The 13,380-nt window shown below is 38.1% G+C and overlaps 2 protein-coding genes across 2 annotated transcripts; both read right to left on the minus strand.

Moving 5' to 3' along the window:
• Positions 1-3,658: 3,658 nt before the first annotated feature.
• LOC145767149 (zinc finger CCHC domain-containing protein 9-like) lies at positions 3,659-9,979 on the minus strand. Its single transcript, XM_082578912.1, has 4 exons — positions 8,969-9,979; positions 8,721-8,818; positions 8,192-8,336; positions 3,659-5,135 (listed from the first exon to the last, which is right to left on the minus strand). The coding sequence occupies exons 1-4, from the start codon at positions 9,042-9,044 to the stop codon at positions 4,843-4,845; spliced, it is 612 nt and encodes a 203-aa protein (XP_082435038.1). The 5' UTR covers positions 9,045-9,979; the 3' UTR covers positions 3,659-4,842.
• On the minus strand, positions 9,101-12,685 carry LOC145767147 (m7GpppN-mRNA hydrolase NUDT17-like). Its single transcript, XM_082578911.1, has one exon. It carries the CDS (start codon positions 12,479-12,481, stop codon positions 11,555-11,557), a length of 927 nt encoding a protein of 308 aa, XP_082435037.1. The 5' UTR covers positions 12,482-12,685; the 3' UTR covers positions 9,101-11,554.
• Positions 12,686-13,380: the final 695 nt, after the last annotated feature.

A 13,380-nucleotide genomic window follows, 5' to 3' on the forward strand; every position in this document is an offset into this window, starting at 1 on the left:
ACAAGTATGCGAAACTGCCAGGATTAAGGTATTCAAGAAGCTTTCCCAGTCCGAGGATAAAGATTCAATCAATTAATCAACTGTTTGTTAAAATAACTACAAACAGGCACAGGTAGGTACCTAAACACAAAAAATGCCTTCACTAGCCTTTTTTTCTCATCTTTCTACATTTTGTAAAAACTTTATTACGGTGTTGCGACCATACCATAACTGATTGTGCTGCTTTGGCATCATGCACGTTATAGCGTCCGTGTTTTGTCGCTTCTACCTTTTTCTAGACCTCTGCTATGTTTGACACACATTGTTTTTCGTTGCGATGGTCAGAAATAAAAACAAATCTGAACTGATGTCCACTCACTGCATTTTCATGAAAACCTGGATCACTTAAAGGTGCACTGCAACGAAAATACATGGCTTTTGTATTTGTAGATCTTTCTAAAATAAAACGTTTTTCAACAATTTTTTTATTTTTTGTGTTACCATTAATTAAAAAACCTAAAAAAACCTTTTTTGATTTGAATGATTCTGATTGGTCAAAATTTTTGATGACGTCATTGGCTGGCAACGCCATATCCAAGGTCTACTATTTTGCGTGCAAACACAAGGAACAATTCATAGGCGTAGCCAGGGGGGGGCGAAAGGGGCCATGGCCCCCCCCAAATTTTCAAAGTTTAGATTCCAAAGTTGAGCCCTTTGTTGAAAATATAATAAAATTTGGAGAAACATGTAACGTTTTCCAAAAGATTTGGCTATTAACACCCCCAAGGACTTGTTTTAGACACACAGAAAGACACCAATAAATTTTGCAAATCGTAAATCGCGCAAATTTACGCGATCTACGTTTCTTTTTACTAATTTGTTGAAGCAATTTCAGAAGGGCTTACTTCGTTGGGTTTTTGTGTAGGTGAGTTTTTGGTGTTCTCTAATTTTAGCCGCAGTTTTTGCCTGTTCGTGTGTAAGAGCTACCTTTAATAAGTTAATAGCTGTTTATCTGCTAATAAATTTCATACAAATATTACCTTAAAAGTGTTTCCAGAAAGCGCTATAATCCATTATTTGAGTGTAATTTTGCAAAAATTTTCCGGGGGAGCATGCCCCCGGACCCCCCTAGAATACGCGTGCCTTCGGCACGCGCTAACCATTCACCAGCTTTATTGCTTCCCTTGCTCAACCCACCAGAATACGCCACTACGCATCAGGTGGCGATGGCTCAAATCAAACACTTTGTCGTTCTCTTCAATTCATTAAATATTTGGCCCCCCCCAAATTTTTTTCCTGGCTACGCCACTGGGGACAAATCGCGTAGGCTACCGAAACAGCGAACAATTTTGTGCTAAGGGAGCTTTTACGCCCTTAAAATGGTGGTTTCTTGTATGGCTCCCGGTTGTACTAATCGGGGAATCGTCAAAGGGGTATCCTTTCATCGTTTACCTCTGAATAATGACGACAAGCTGAAGAAATGGATCTCGGCGATGAAACTCAAAGACCTACCTGTAAACAAGCACTGCCGTGTGTGCAGCAATCATTTTCTGGCCAGCGATTACCAACGTGATCTACAGGCAGAGCTACAAGGCACCAAGTCCAGACACCTGCTCATCCCTGAAGCTGTTCCTTCTGTCTTGGATTGTTCAAGATATGTGAAAGCCACTGTCAATGCAGTAGCCTACCCACAAAACTCGATCGACCTAGGTACAGGTCTGTGAGTAGGCTACGATCGGGCACCTTTTCCCGTTCATTAACGTGCTGGTAGGTCTATATCGATTTTTGTAGTTGGTATCTTTTTCGTCCCGGACGCGTTAATGACGAAAAATAAAAAGATTGATGATGATGATGAGGTCAGTAGGACAGTAAAACATCGGCAGGGTAGGCAACTCTGAATACACAGGCTACTTTTAGTTGATATAAACCACTTGGTTCAAGCAAATTATTTTCCTGCATTTTTTTCAATGCAAATTTTCCATCCGACTGCTGTCCGAACTGGTGTTGTCAGAGCACGAATCAGAATGATCTTCTTCGCTGTCAAGTCGCCGTCTTTTTAGTTCAAAGAAAAATCCTTGTCGAGTTTCAGACATCTTGTTTGTGCTTCTTCTTCTTGCTTATGAGGCAGCAATGCAGGCAACATCTCCCAATTGTTGCAACCAGAGTAATGTCTTCATATCAGGGTCTATGAGATCCACATGTTCTGCAGGTCGCATGTTTGTGCTGATCTTCTATTACTCAATACACAATGACCTATGCGACGTTTCTAAGGCAAATGCCTGAAGCTGTTTACTTGGCTGCCCGCCGATGACGTCACAAGACACATAGCGCCACCAGGTGGCCGATTTTCATTTGGTTATATCTCCCAAACAAAAAGGTATATCAAAAAAAAATTTCGAAAAATATAATACTTAAACACTAAAGCATCACCAAAAAAATTTTAATTTTTTATTTCAGGTCCCCTTTAAGTTGCCAGGATTGCCAGATATTAAAGAATAAATATGCACATTTTTGAAAATTAGCATCTTTATAGCAAATTGGTAACCCTGCCTGACCGTTGCCTCCAAAAATGCTCCTCCTCAATGAAATAACTACGAATTAGGTAAAAATCTTAAACATGACATAATTTTTACATAAAAAGTTATATTATACTTTTAAAAAAAAGTAGCCCAATTGGGCGCCATCCAAAAAAGCGCGCCCAACGCGAATTTTTGGCGCCTGGAGAAATCAAAAGTAGCCCAATTGGGCGTAAAAGCGCCCAATCTGGCAACCCTAACCAGAATGATTTGCAATATCTCAAACTCACGTACGCAGTACTGTGACGCAATAATGAAAGACAATTATGAAGTCATTCAAACAGGTGTTCAAAGCGGCTGATGCAATATTTCATAAGGTCTTACGAACGATGGTGCAATATTTGGACATTTTCCAGCAATTTCTATGACGTAAGATGCCAGCTAGGTTAAGTAGACCATAACGGTTTTTATATGACGTTTGATTTGGTGAAAATTGTCGGGAACAATTACCACAGTAGCCTATGTTCTCTTCGCCATTCAACACAGACATTGACAAAGCACCAGCTGAAATCCAACTTAAACTGATTGATCTTTCAAGAGAAAACGGATTTGAAAGCAAAGTATTTATAAATGAATCTTGGCGATTTTTACTGAAAACATCTCAACTAAGATGACTTTCCACATTTGAAAAAATCCATGGCTTTAAAAATGGCTCTTTTTGGCTCAACGTATTGATGCGAACAATTTTTTTCTAAAATGGGCGTCATGAAATCTCCCTATCGATCGGTTCTGACAGACGAGCACTTGGAAAATGGACTTCGAATTGCGAGCACTTCCATTAAAGTAAACTAGAAAAAAGTCGTCGGGAAAAGAAGCCAGCTGCAAATTTCTCACTGAATTCGTTTAAAGTCGGTGTAACAATAAATTTGAATAGCAGTTTTCTTCAGAAATTTATGCGTCTTAACTTATTATTTCTGCTAGGAGACCCCCAATAATGTCATAAGAATAACATGAATGACAAAAACACTACTTTTGGTGCCTGCAACTACTAGAATGCATAATTAAATAAACGTGCGGCCGCGGTTTCACCCAGATCTTTATCTGGCCCTCCTGTAATAAAGGTTGCACACCCTGGTTTAAAGCATAAATACCAAAAACAGTCTTTAATGAATTTATTAACAATTAACGTAATGTAGCCTACTTCAATAGCTGCTGAAGTCAATGAGACATCTGTGGTGGATCAAAGTTGTCACTTTCATTGCAAAGCAAACATACGGTAGCCCACTGCTTTCTTGCCGACTTGTGTGAAAAAGCGCTTGAGCATATTTGTTAAATTCGAGACACTCCTTTTCAACATGTTTCTCGGCAGCCGATTTGTAGCAAGAATTGACAGCGATGGACACGTGTTTCGCCCATGAGGCTGGGCTCATCAGTAGACAGTTTAACTCTTTTTCAACTTTACGTTTCTTGGCAAAATCAATAGGAAAATATTTAGTGTAAATTCAAAATCTAATTCTAACTGAAAACAAAGAAACTAAAAACACAAAGAACTAAAGTTTAACCAACAATCACTATTATTTGTATACGTTCCCGGTTTAATTATCACTAATCAGCCAAATTTCACTTTGATCTATTTTTCAGGCTTGAGACTGAAGGAAATTCTCACAAGAGACAAAGAAAAAGAATGGAAGGCCCGTTTATGACAGAACATAACAGGTTTGTCACTTGATTAAAAACCGAAAACAAATAATCAAAGAACTAAAAAATAACCAACAGTCAATATTATTTGACGTAGTAAGCAAGTAGTGGTGGATTGCGGCAGAGTGTGGCCGCGGGCCACATTAATGTCAAGACCAGAAACTGTCTGCGGGCCGCTCAAAATCCCGTCGCGGGCCGTATGTTGCCCGTCCCTGATTTAGAACCTGTATGCAATTACGGGAATTACAGTATCGTAGTTGATACTTGATAGAGATTTTGTTGGTGCTGAATAGGTGGTTGGATATGATTTCAGCTTAATTTAGTATCCAAACGACGATACCAGCCAGCACAAATAAACTACCGTACTCGTAAGCGTTACGTAACGTTTTGCTTGAACCCCCTCCCCCCCGATGTGACGCTAACGTAACGCTTTTCATAAACCCCCTCTTCCCCCTCGATAGCGTTACGTAATATTTGAACGGTCCCTTTCCCGCAATGCAGGATAAAGATGAACAAACAAACAACAAACATTTCCAGATAAAACACTGATTTTGCAGTTGTCAAACACGGAAATACTGAAAATTGATGCAAAATTTTTATTTGCAAGCAAATCAACGCTAAGTGAATGAGCAGCATTGTGGTGGTTCGATCAAAACTTCACGATTTTTGTTTTCGCTTTCGTTGGTTTCGAAATAGGGGTATTTTCATATAAACTGAGTTCATCGTCAGCGCTAAAATATTTAGACTTGGACTTTATTCGATAGACAGTCACTTCATCTTTGACGGGTCTTTCAGGACAATCCTTTCTATAATGTTCTACTGAGTCGCACAAAGGACAGCTGCCCCCGTCAGGGTACAAGCCCCTTGGGTTATCGGGGCATGATTTTGATAGATGTCCCGTCTGTCCGCAAACGAAGCATTTCGCAAAGCTGAACTTTTGACCTAAAAAAAAGAATTGACGTTAACTTTAACAACCCAGCTATCACCACTGTTGGCTGCATAGCCGAGTGGTAAAAGCCCTGGTGATAGACTCGGTGAGAGCCCTGGAACGGCAATCGAGTGGGCGCCGGTTCGACACCGCTCAAGAGCATGCGACTGTGTCTTTGGCGGGACACTTTAAGACATGCTTGAAGGTGGACACGAAGATTGGCTTCCTCGCCTTCCCGTTCACTTAATCTAAATCTTCAACCACCGGGTGAAAGCCTGGATACGACAAACAAAAACCCTAGTTCAAGCGTGTTCAACGTCTTTATTCGTCTGTGTGTTAGGCCTACACTGTTGGGTAGGGTAGCCTAGTTGTAGTTTAAATGCTATCGTGCTAAAAACCAATCTAAATCTTTTCTCAAACAAGTCTCCTACAAATCAAGAGTTGTGAACTGAGCATATGGCAGTTGAGCAAGCAATATTTCAGCAAGTGGCTGAAGTTGGTAAATGATGAAAGTGTCAACTGAGCAAGTCACAAATCCGAAAAATAAATTTATCAAGCAAGTAAATCCCGTTCGCTGACTTGGCAGTAGCTGAAGTGTAGTGATGCACTGGAGGCAGGGCCGGATTTACCAATAGGCTAGGCAGGCTGAAGCCTAGGGCCTCAACGTCCAGGGGCCTCGAAATTCGATTTCAAAGTTTGTAATTCTTTTAAAAACTTGACAAGTTTAAACCTTACCTAAAGTACCTCTATATATCAAGCTTTTCAGAGTAGAAAATTCTATACACAAGTTGCAAACAGTCATTATTACGTCGTTACTCGTTTGCATCATAATAAAGGCAATTATTGCGCGCTTTCTGCTGAAAGCTTCTATGTTAGTGCCGCAGTCTTTTCTGCAAAAAACAGTATGAAATAATCTAGTGGTTTTTTGGAGAATCTAATGTTTTTTTTTAAATTTTAAGAGTGGCAGCATCAACTTTCCTTCTGTTGTTAACGAAGAAGATTTAGATGATTTGCTTTGCCTCAAGCGTGCAATGCTCTGCATGATAGTGATAACGTTAGCCCACCAGAGTTTTGGCTAAAACTGTTAAACTGAAAATGGACAACCAAAGTTTAAAACTTTTAAAGGAAGCGTATCCGGAAGATGTTGACCCGAGTCCCAAAACTTACTGATGAACTTCTATGTGCAAGGAAAAAATTAACACTGCCTTTCAATATGTGGAAGCAAAATTAAGACTGTTTCTAAGCTTAATGGTCACTAACTGCTCAGGAGAGAGCTCTTTCTTAAGGCTCAAAAGCATCAAAAATAAACTGAGATCGACAATGTCTCAAGTTGCATGATTTTGCTTTGACAGAAGCTAGAAAAAAAATTGGTAGCCTAGTTTTACTCTATGTGATGGCTGTAACTATTTCTTATGTCCTCGTAAACAGTGGCGTAGCCAGGGGTGGGAGGTTGGGGGTTTCAACCCCCCCTTTGGAACGCGGGTGACGTCACGATATTGAGAAAGATGCTTTCAGTCTCTTTATGTCTCTAAAACTATTTGCCTAATTTTAAAAGAAACTGCATTAAAAGAGCGAGTTTTGCCAATACCAAACATTCAAATATCTCAGCCAGGAATTAGCAACAAGAAAACATAGAGACTTAGCTTTATTTCCGAAAAATGCCGAAGAAAACATGATCTTATTCTTTTGTTATGCCACCGGACGGTACCATTTTACAGGAATATTCATACCCACATTTTGTTGAAAATGCTCTCAGAATGCACCATATTCAAAGTAATTTTTCAAAAATTTCTGGGGGAGGCCCCCCAGAACCCCGCTGCTGGGTGTCGTTTTAGGCGAATACGCCGTCAAAAATCCCCCCTTTCAAAATTCCTGGCTACGCCACTGCTCGTAAATAAACTTTACAATTATTGCAACGGTTGTTTGATCAGAGAAATTAAAATTAAAAGCAAAACTGCCCTAACTAAATTTTCATTCTTTTAATTAAAAATTTGCACCCATGAATGTGGAAAATGAAAAGAACGAAGAGTTTAATGCACTCGTATTTTTAACATTAAGCAATGACATGTGATGTTGTTTAGAGAGAATTTCTGAGCTCAAAAATAGGAAGGGGCCTCACAAATGAAATAGCCTAGGGCCTCTCATAGTCTAAATCCGGCCCTGACTGGAGGTAACATTTTGGCCGGAGGCAGGATATTCCGACCATAAAATTGCAATCTTTGGTAATATCTACTTCATATACAATACATAGTTAACGTTCCAACCGAGTGGTTGTGTACCATTCTCAAGCGCTATAAAAAGTGCTTCATGGCAATGTTTAGTGTCTTTGAAAGGAAACAGTGTCGGCAGCAGTGGCCGAGTGGTTAGCGCGTTGGGCTCGCAGTCGAGAGCCTGCATGTTCGACTCCAGCCACCCGCACTTGCTGTTGTTTCCCTGAGCAAGAAACTTTACGATAATTGCCTCTACCCAGTGATCGATTTCGAGTAATGGGTAGTACGAAATTTAAATCATAGGTAGAGTAGACAACCGGAAACAGACATTGCCGTCGGCTGCAGCATGGGTCAGGTGTACGTCGGAAGGCGTACACCGATGCATAGCGCTCAAGTCCACTTTCCCGCAATGCAGGATAAAGATATAACAAACCACTCAAGAATAAACTTTTGAGTAGACTTCACATTTGAAGATGCTTTCTATCCACTCGATATAGTATTGCTTTTAAGATTTTTTATTGACTTCCTGGATTCCATTTTCAACCTTACAATCTCTGTAGCACCCTATGTTGCATAATATTGCACAAGAAAGATTTTTGGGAAGCACATGACTTTGGGAGAGGAGAAGGAATGTTTGTAAAAAAAACTTTCAAATAACCCTTTATAACTCAATGTTGCAACACGTCGTAGGCTACTGCTAAATATTTTGTGTTGGTTATGCTAGTTATGCGTAGTGCTTACACACTTGTTAGTTGCTACCTGCTACTGACTTGTTAGCTGAAGGTTATAGTTAAAACCCAATTAACAGTCATAGCGATATATGTTAGTGAAAATCGTGGCATAATTTGAACGCAACTTACCATCAGAAACCTTAGCAGTGCACACATTGGACTTGTGCTCAGTTGAGCCGCATTTGAAGCAAATATCAACTCCTTGTTCGCAATCGTCCTTTAACATTTGACAATCTGCCATCCCATGTCCTGGCATGCGGCAGTGAAAGCACACCTGAACAAAGCGCAACAATTAGAAACTAAGAATACATTCTGACACCGTGCTGTTGAAAAACAAATTTGTTCCACAGGGTCGCATTTGCAGGCCCTATGAGGGAGTCAAACCTCACACTTGTGCATACTAGAATGAAAGTGACTAAAATCCTGTTCGAACCTGGTTTACCTTGATCTGGAAATTTATTAATAATTATTTTTCATAAGGTTGACTTGTTCACCTAATTTGTCACTTTCTTCTAATCCCCTTGAGATGACAAATAAGGCAAATTATTCGATACTTTGCAATAGATTGAGTTTCGCTTTTAGCAGTTGTGTTGATTGTTTTTATTTCGCTTTTAGCATGATCGTTGTTTACTTCACAAAATGTAGATACAAACTGTACTTTGTTAGCTTCCCGTCTCCTTATCCTCTTGATCCTCCGATGTTCTCGTCTCTTGTCCTTGTTGATCGGCCTTGATGAGGAGTTTGAAACACCAGAAGCTGTTCATTTAATTACGTTAGTTAGCCAGATATCACAACATTTTCCTTTAAAACAGATTCAACGTCTGTTGACGTTTGTTCAATATAAAAAGGAAATGTCTCACCAGCTATACAAAAAATCTTGTAGTGAAAATGAATTTAATGGCTCACATTGTTTTAAATCATTCCAGGAAGTAGCAGGGTGGTAGGCTTCTTTCTTTGTAGTTGCACGTGCCCATCTTGTCATAGTTGTAGCTTTTGACTACAAGGAAGGTGAACACAATCTATAAATCCATAAGCATCCTGCATAATAAATACACAACACACATCAAATTAACAGTGTTTGATAACAAAAAATACTCTTCACCAATAGTAAAACCAAGTCGATGTGGCAGCTGTAAGTATCTGGACTTTAACAAGGCAAATACCATACATTAAGTAGGTACCGGTGCGACATAAAGTATGTTTGTTTATAGTTATCAAATGAACTGTTTACTATGCGTCCATTGCAACCACATATAGTGCACTGTAAATCACAAATGCAACACAACAGAAACTGTAGCAATAGTTATTTAGATATAATTCAACCAAAGTTTGTTTTTATAGCCTGGGCAAGCTTGTCCTTGGCATATGCAATTTAACAAAGAAATGACCGAACATCGCTTTTGCAATTAAGAAATGTAATTTAGCTCCCTCCAATACTGAGCAGTAGTGAGACATAAAATGTACTGTAGAGAGGTTGAACTACTAATCTTGACAAGATTGAAAAGAACAGCAGTGAGCGCAATATGCTGGCTAAAACAACACGAAATGGCCCGTTTCGGTGAGTCCGATCCCTATTCGGTGATTTGTTCAATTTTTTTTTTTAAATTATCGGGTACCGTAGCCTAATTATCATTGCCGTTTTAGGGTTAGGGGTTAGAGGTTAGGAACTCACCGAATAGTAGCAGACCCAAAACAACAAGCGAGAAAAAAACAGGAAAATTGATAGAAATGCTATATATAAGAGAGATTTTGACTAAGTTGTAAGGCACATATTTATTGTATTTTTTTTTTATTTACAGGATGACCCAAAAAGATTCGTACCCATGTTTTATTCGACTTTTTCACAGTTGGAACACATCTTGGGAAAGCCATAAATTGACTAAAAATTGACAGAAAAAGCTAAAACTCCATAGTCAATGGTCTTCCATAAACTGAATAATGTGTGGTTGTAATTTGAAATAAATAGCTTTTCAATCAAAGTTACAATTGAAATTTTCATGGGTACGAATCTTTTTGGGTCACCCTGTATTTGTATCAGACAAGGTTGTCCATATTAAAACCAAAACACAAAAAAAAAAACATAGAGTGACATGGTACGGCTAAGGAAAATAATTTTTTCTCAGAAAAGTATTACATTAAAGATGGGAAAGGAAATTAGAGACATCCAAAAAAGCGTGGAAACAGCATGAGTGAAATAAAACAGTCAAGATCAAGAAGATAAAAAGACAAATATATTGAAATAGAAAAAAGGAGTGAAGACAGTCTCTATACGAAGAAATCAAACGAGAAACCGAGGCTGGATGATAATGTTAACAGTGTACAAATTACGACAGTTCAAATCAATATTTTTTGTTAGTAGGTATGTACAAAATAAAAATTTTGCTTTATGAAAAGCATTTCACTATGAAAAAATATAGCGTATAGCCTAGATTGGACACTTGTAAGCCAGAATAAACGGTTTATATTTCTTTAAACATATGATTCAAATCTACCAACTTCATATTTTAAGATGTATAGTTTATTCTCGTACGTTTCACTTTCATTTCAAGTAAAGGCAGAGAAACCAAACTGCTTTCATTTCCAAAATTAGGAAACTAAGACAAGGAATTTTGCGTTAAAAAATAAAATATCTTGTACTATTTTTGTTTAGAACAAGTGTTAGTTTTTTGCCTTTGGCGTTACAACAAAAAAATATAAAACATGATACAATGGGTTTAATAGCCACTGTATTTTCTAAAACATAAATTGAAACATGTAATTAAAGTACAATAACCAATTAACCATCTTATTGCATAAACAAAATAACAAGCTGTGTGAGTTTATAAGTTATATATAATACAACAGTTACAGAATGCAACAAGTGTGACCACTTTGTCAAACACAAAATAATACAAACTTAACACAAACAATATGTTAGGCCAGTGCCTTCCAAGGATCACATTGAGTACGTGTTTGTAGTTAAATCCATTGTATGGAATTCATTAAACTTAAAACAAAGAATTTGGTGCTAGTTGCTGTAACCACTTAATTGTATGAGGTGGCTGCTGACTAGATGACCGCTTGGTCTTTTTAGCAGTCTCCTCGTCATATGACACACAGCAGATTATTGCATATTTTGTATTCTTTTCATGTTTGTGTTTGTGACAAATAAATAAATAAACTGACTGACTGATCACTTTAAACGTGTCTTAGAGTATACAAAAAATTCAATATCATACTCTATTAAATAATGCTCCAAATAAAAACTCAATTAAAGGGTATGCTATGCAGGAGTATAAAACAATAAAACATAGGATACTCAAAGTACAAATATGGAGAAAATAGGGTCGTAATTGGTCTGCGGGTCGGACTTTGGACACCACTGAGCAAGATCATATTTAAGAATCTAAACATTATAATGTCAAAGCATCTAAATCACTACGTTAGACACCAACATGTCGATACTGTGCAATTTATGAAGAATTTGATCCGGCCAGTATAACACAACTGATATTAATTGCTTAACCATAGTTTTAAAGCAAATTTAGTTCCAGTGCTAACGCGTTCAGCAAGTTCGTCTTCATGTGAAAATGCATTTAACATTGGTCTATAATTAATGAGATCTTGTTTAGTTTGTCCGTCTTTTACTGAAGCACCAAGAAGGTTGCAATCGTTAGAAGTTGTAGAGGAAAAGGGACATTCTGTGCATGTTAATCTGCTGTTCTCCAAATCTTCAGGTTGACAGTTAAATTGCGCATCAGACAAGACAATTTTTTTGGCAAGACAGTGGCATATCCAAGCACATTTTTGTACTTCGTCTTCTTGCAATTTCAATGTTGTGTTAATTTCTTTTGCTGTTCGAATATCTTTAGCTATTAGGTAAACAACAATGTGATGCCTTTTGGGAAGCAAACCCCACAGTAATGTGGGAGGAAAAGATGACTCCCACAGCCCAAGTATTTCGGATTTGCCTGTACCTTTTGCAATCGACACTCCTGTTTCTTCATGAAGTTCTCGCAAACCGGCTTCTTCTAAAGTTTCATTGAGTTCAATATGACCACCAGGTGGTACCCAAACATTTGGAAACGTGCGCATTGTACTTGGCCTTTTTGTTAACAATAAAAAATTGTCAACACTCTGAACAAGCATTGCCACACCAACATCCACTCCTCTTCTATTAGTTGTTGGTGATAGTCGGAGTAATTCATCTTCAGACATGCTTTTAATCGGACAGTGAAAGGCGCGTCGTAAAATCAAGTTTTTTGCGGCACCATCATTTGATAAAATCAGATTATTGTCTTCCAACGAGCAAGATACATTCGCTTCACATTCAGCATCACTTTCACTTCTTAAAACTTCTACAACACTTTCTGAAAAAGCGGCAGCTCTTGGTGAAAATGAATGGCCATTTATACAGTATGCCAGCACTCGCTTTATCATATTGGAAAAAAGCAGTGCACTGCAATGGATTACAATTTAGTATGCATACTTAGCATTACAAATACTCTGCAATGAAGAAACAAGTTTAGGAAACGCTCTTGGCATGTTTCGGCATACAATTAAGTAGGCTACTATTTTAGATTGGAATTTCTTATCAAGATATAAAACATCTGAAATATTCAAATTACGATATATATATGATAGTCTAGACCAGGGGTGTGCAACCTTTGTTACAGGAGGGCCAGATATAAAGAATTGGGTGAAACCGCGGGCCGCACGTTTATTTAACATATGATTTCTAGTAGTTGCAGGCACAAAAGAGTAGTTTTTCTTGTTATTCATGTTATTCTTATATTAGGGGTTGTCTCCTTCCAGAAATAATAAGTTAGGACGCATAAATTTCTGAAGAAAACTGCTATTCAAATTTATTGTCACACTGTCTTTAAACGAGCTCAGTGAGAAGTTTGCAGCTGGCTTCTTTTCCTGACGGCTTTTTCCAAATTTACTTTAATGGAAGTGATCGCAATTCGAAGTCCATTTTCCAAGTGTTCGTCTGTCAGAACCGATCAATAGGGAGATTTCATGACGCCCGTTTTAGAAAAAAATGTTCGCACAAATACGTTGAGCCAAAAAGTGCCATTTTTGAAACAATGGATTTTTGAAATGTGGAAAGTCATCTTAGTTGAAATGTTTTCGGTAAAAATCGCCAAGATTCATTTTTAAATACTTTGCTTTCAAATCCGTTTTCTCTTGAAGATCAATCAGTTCAAGTTGGATATCAGCTGGTGCTTTGTCAATGTCCGTGTTGAATGGCGAAGAGAATATATCAAACAAATGTTCATGAGATTTGAAGTCCTTGAAACGAGCCAAAAATTCATACAACAATTTTTCAAATTTAG

The sequence above is a fragment of the Aplidium turbinatum genome, chromosome 3 (genome assembly GCF_918807975.1).
Source record: "Aplidium turbinatum chromosome 3, kaAplTurb1.1, whole genome shotgun sequence".
In the NCBI taxonomy this organism is placed as follows: Eukaryota; Metazoa; Chordata; class Ascidiacea; order Aplousobranchia; family Polyclinidae; genus Aplidium; species Aplidium turbinatum.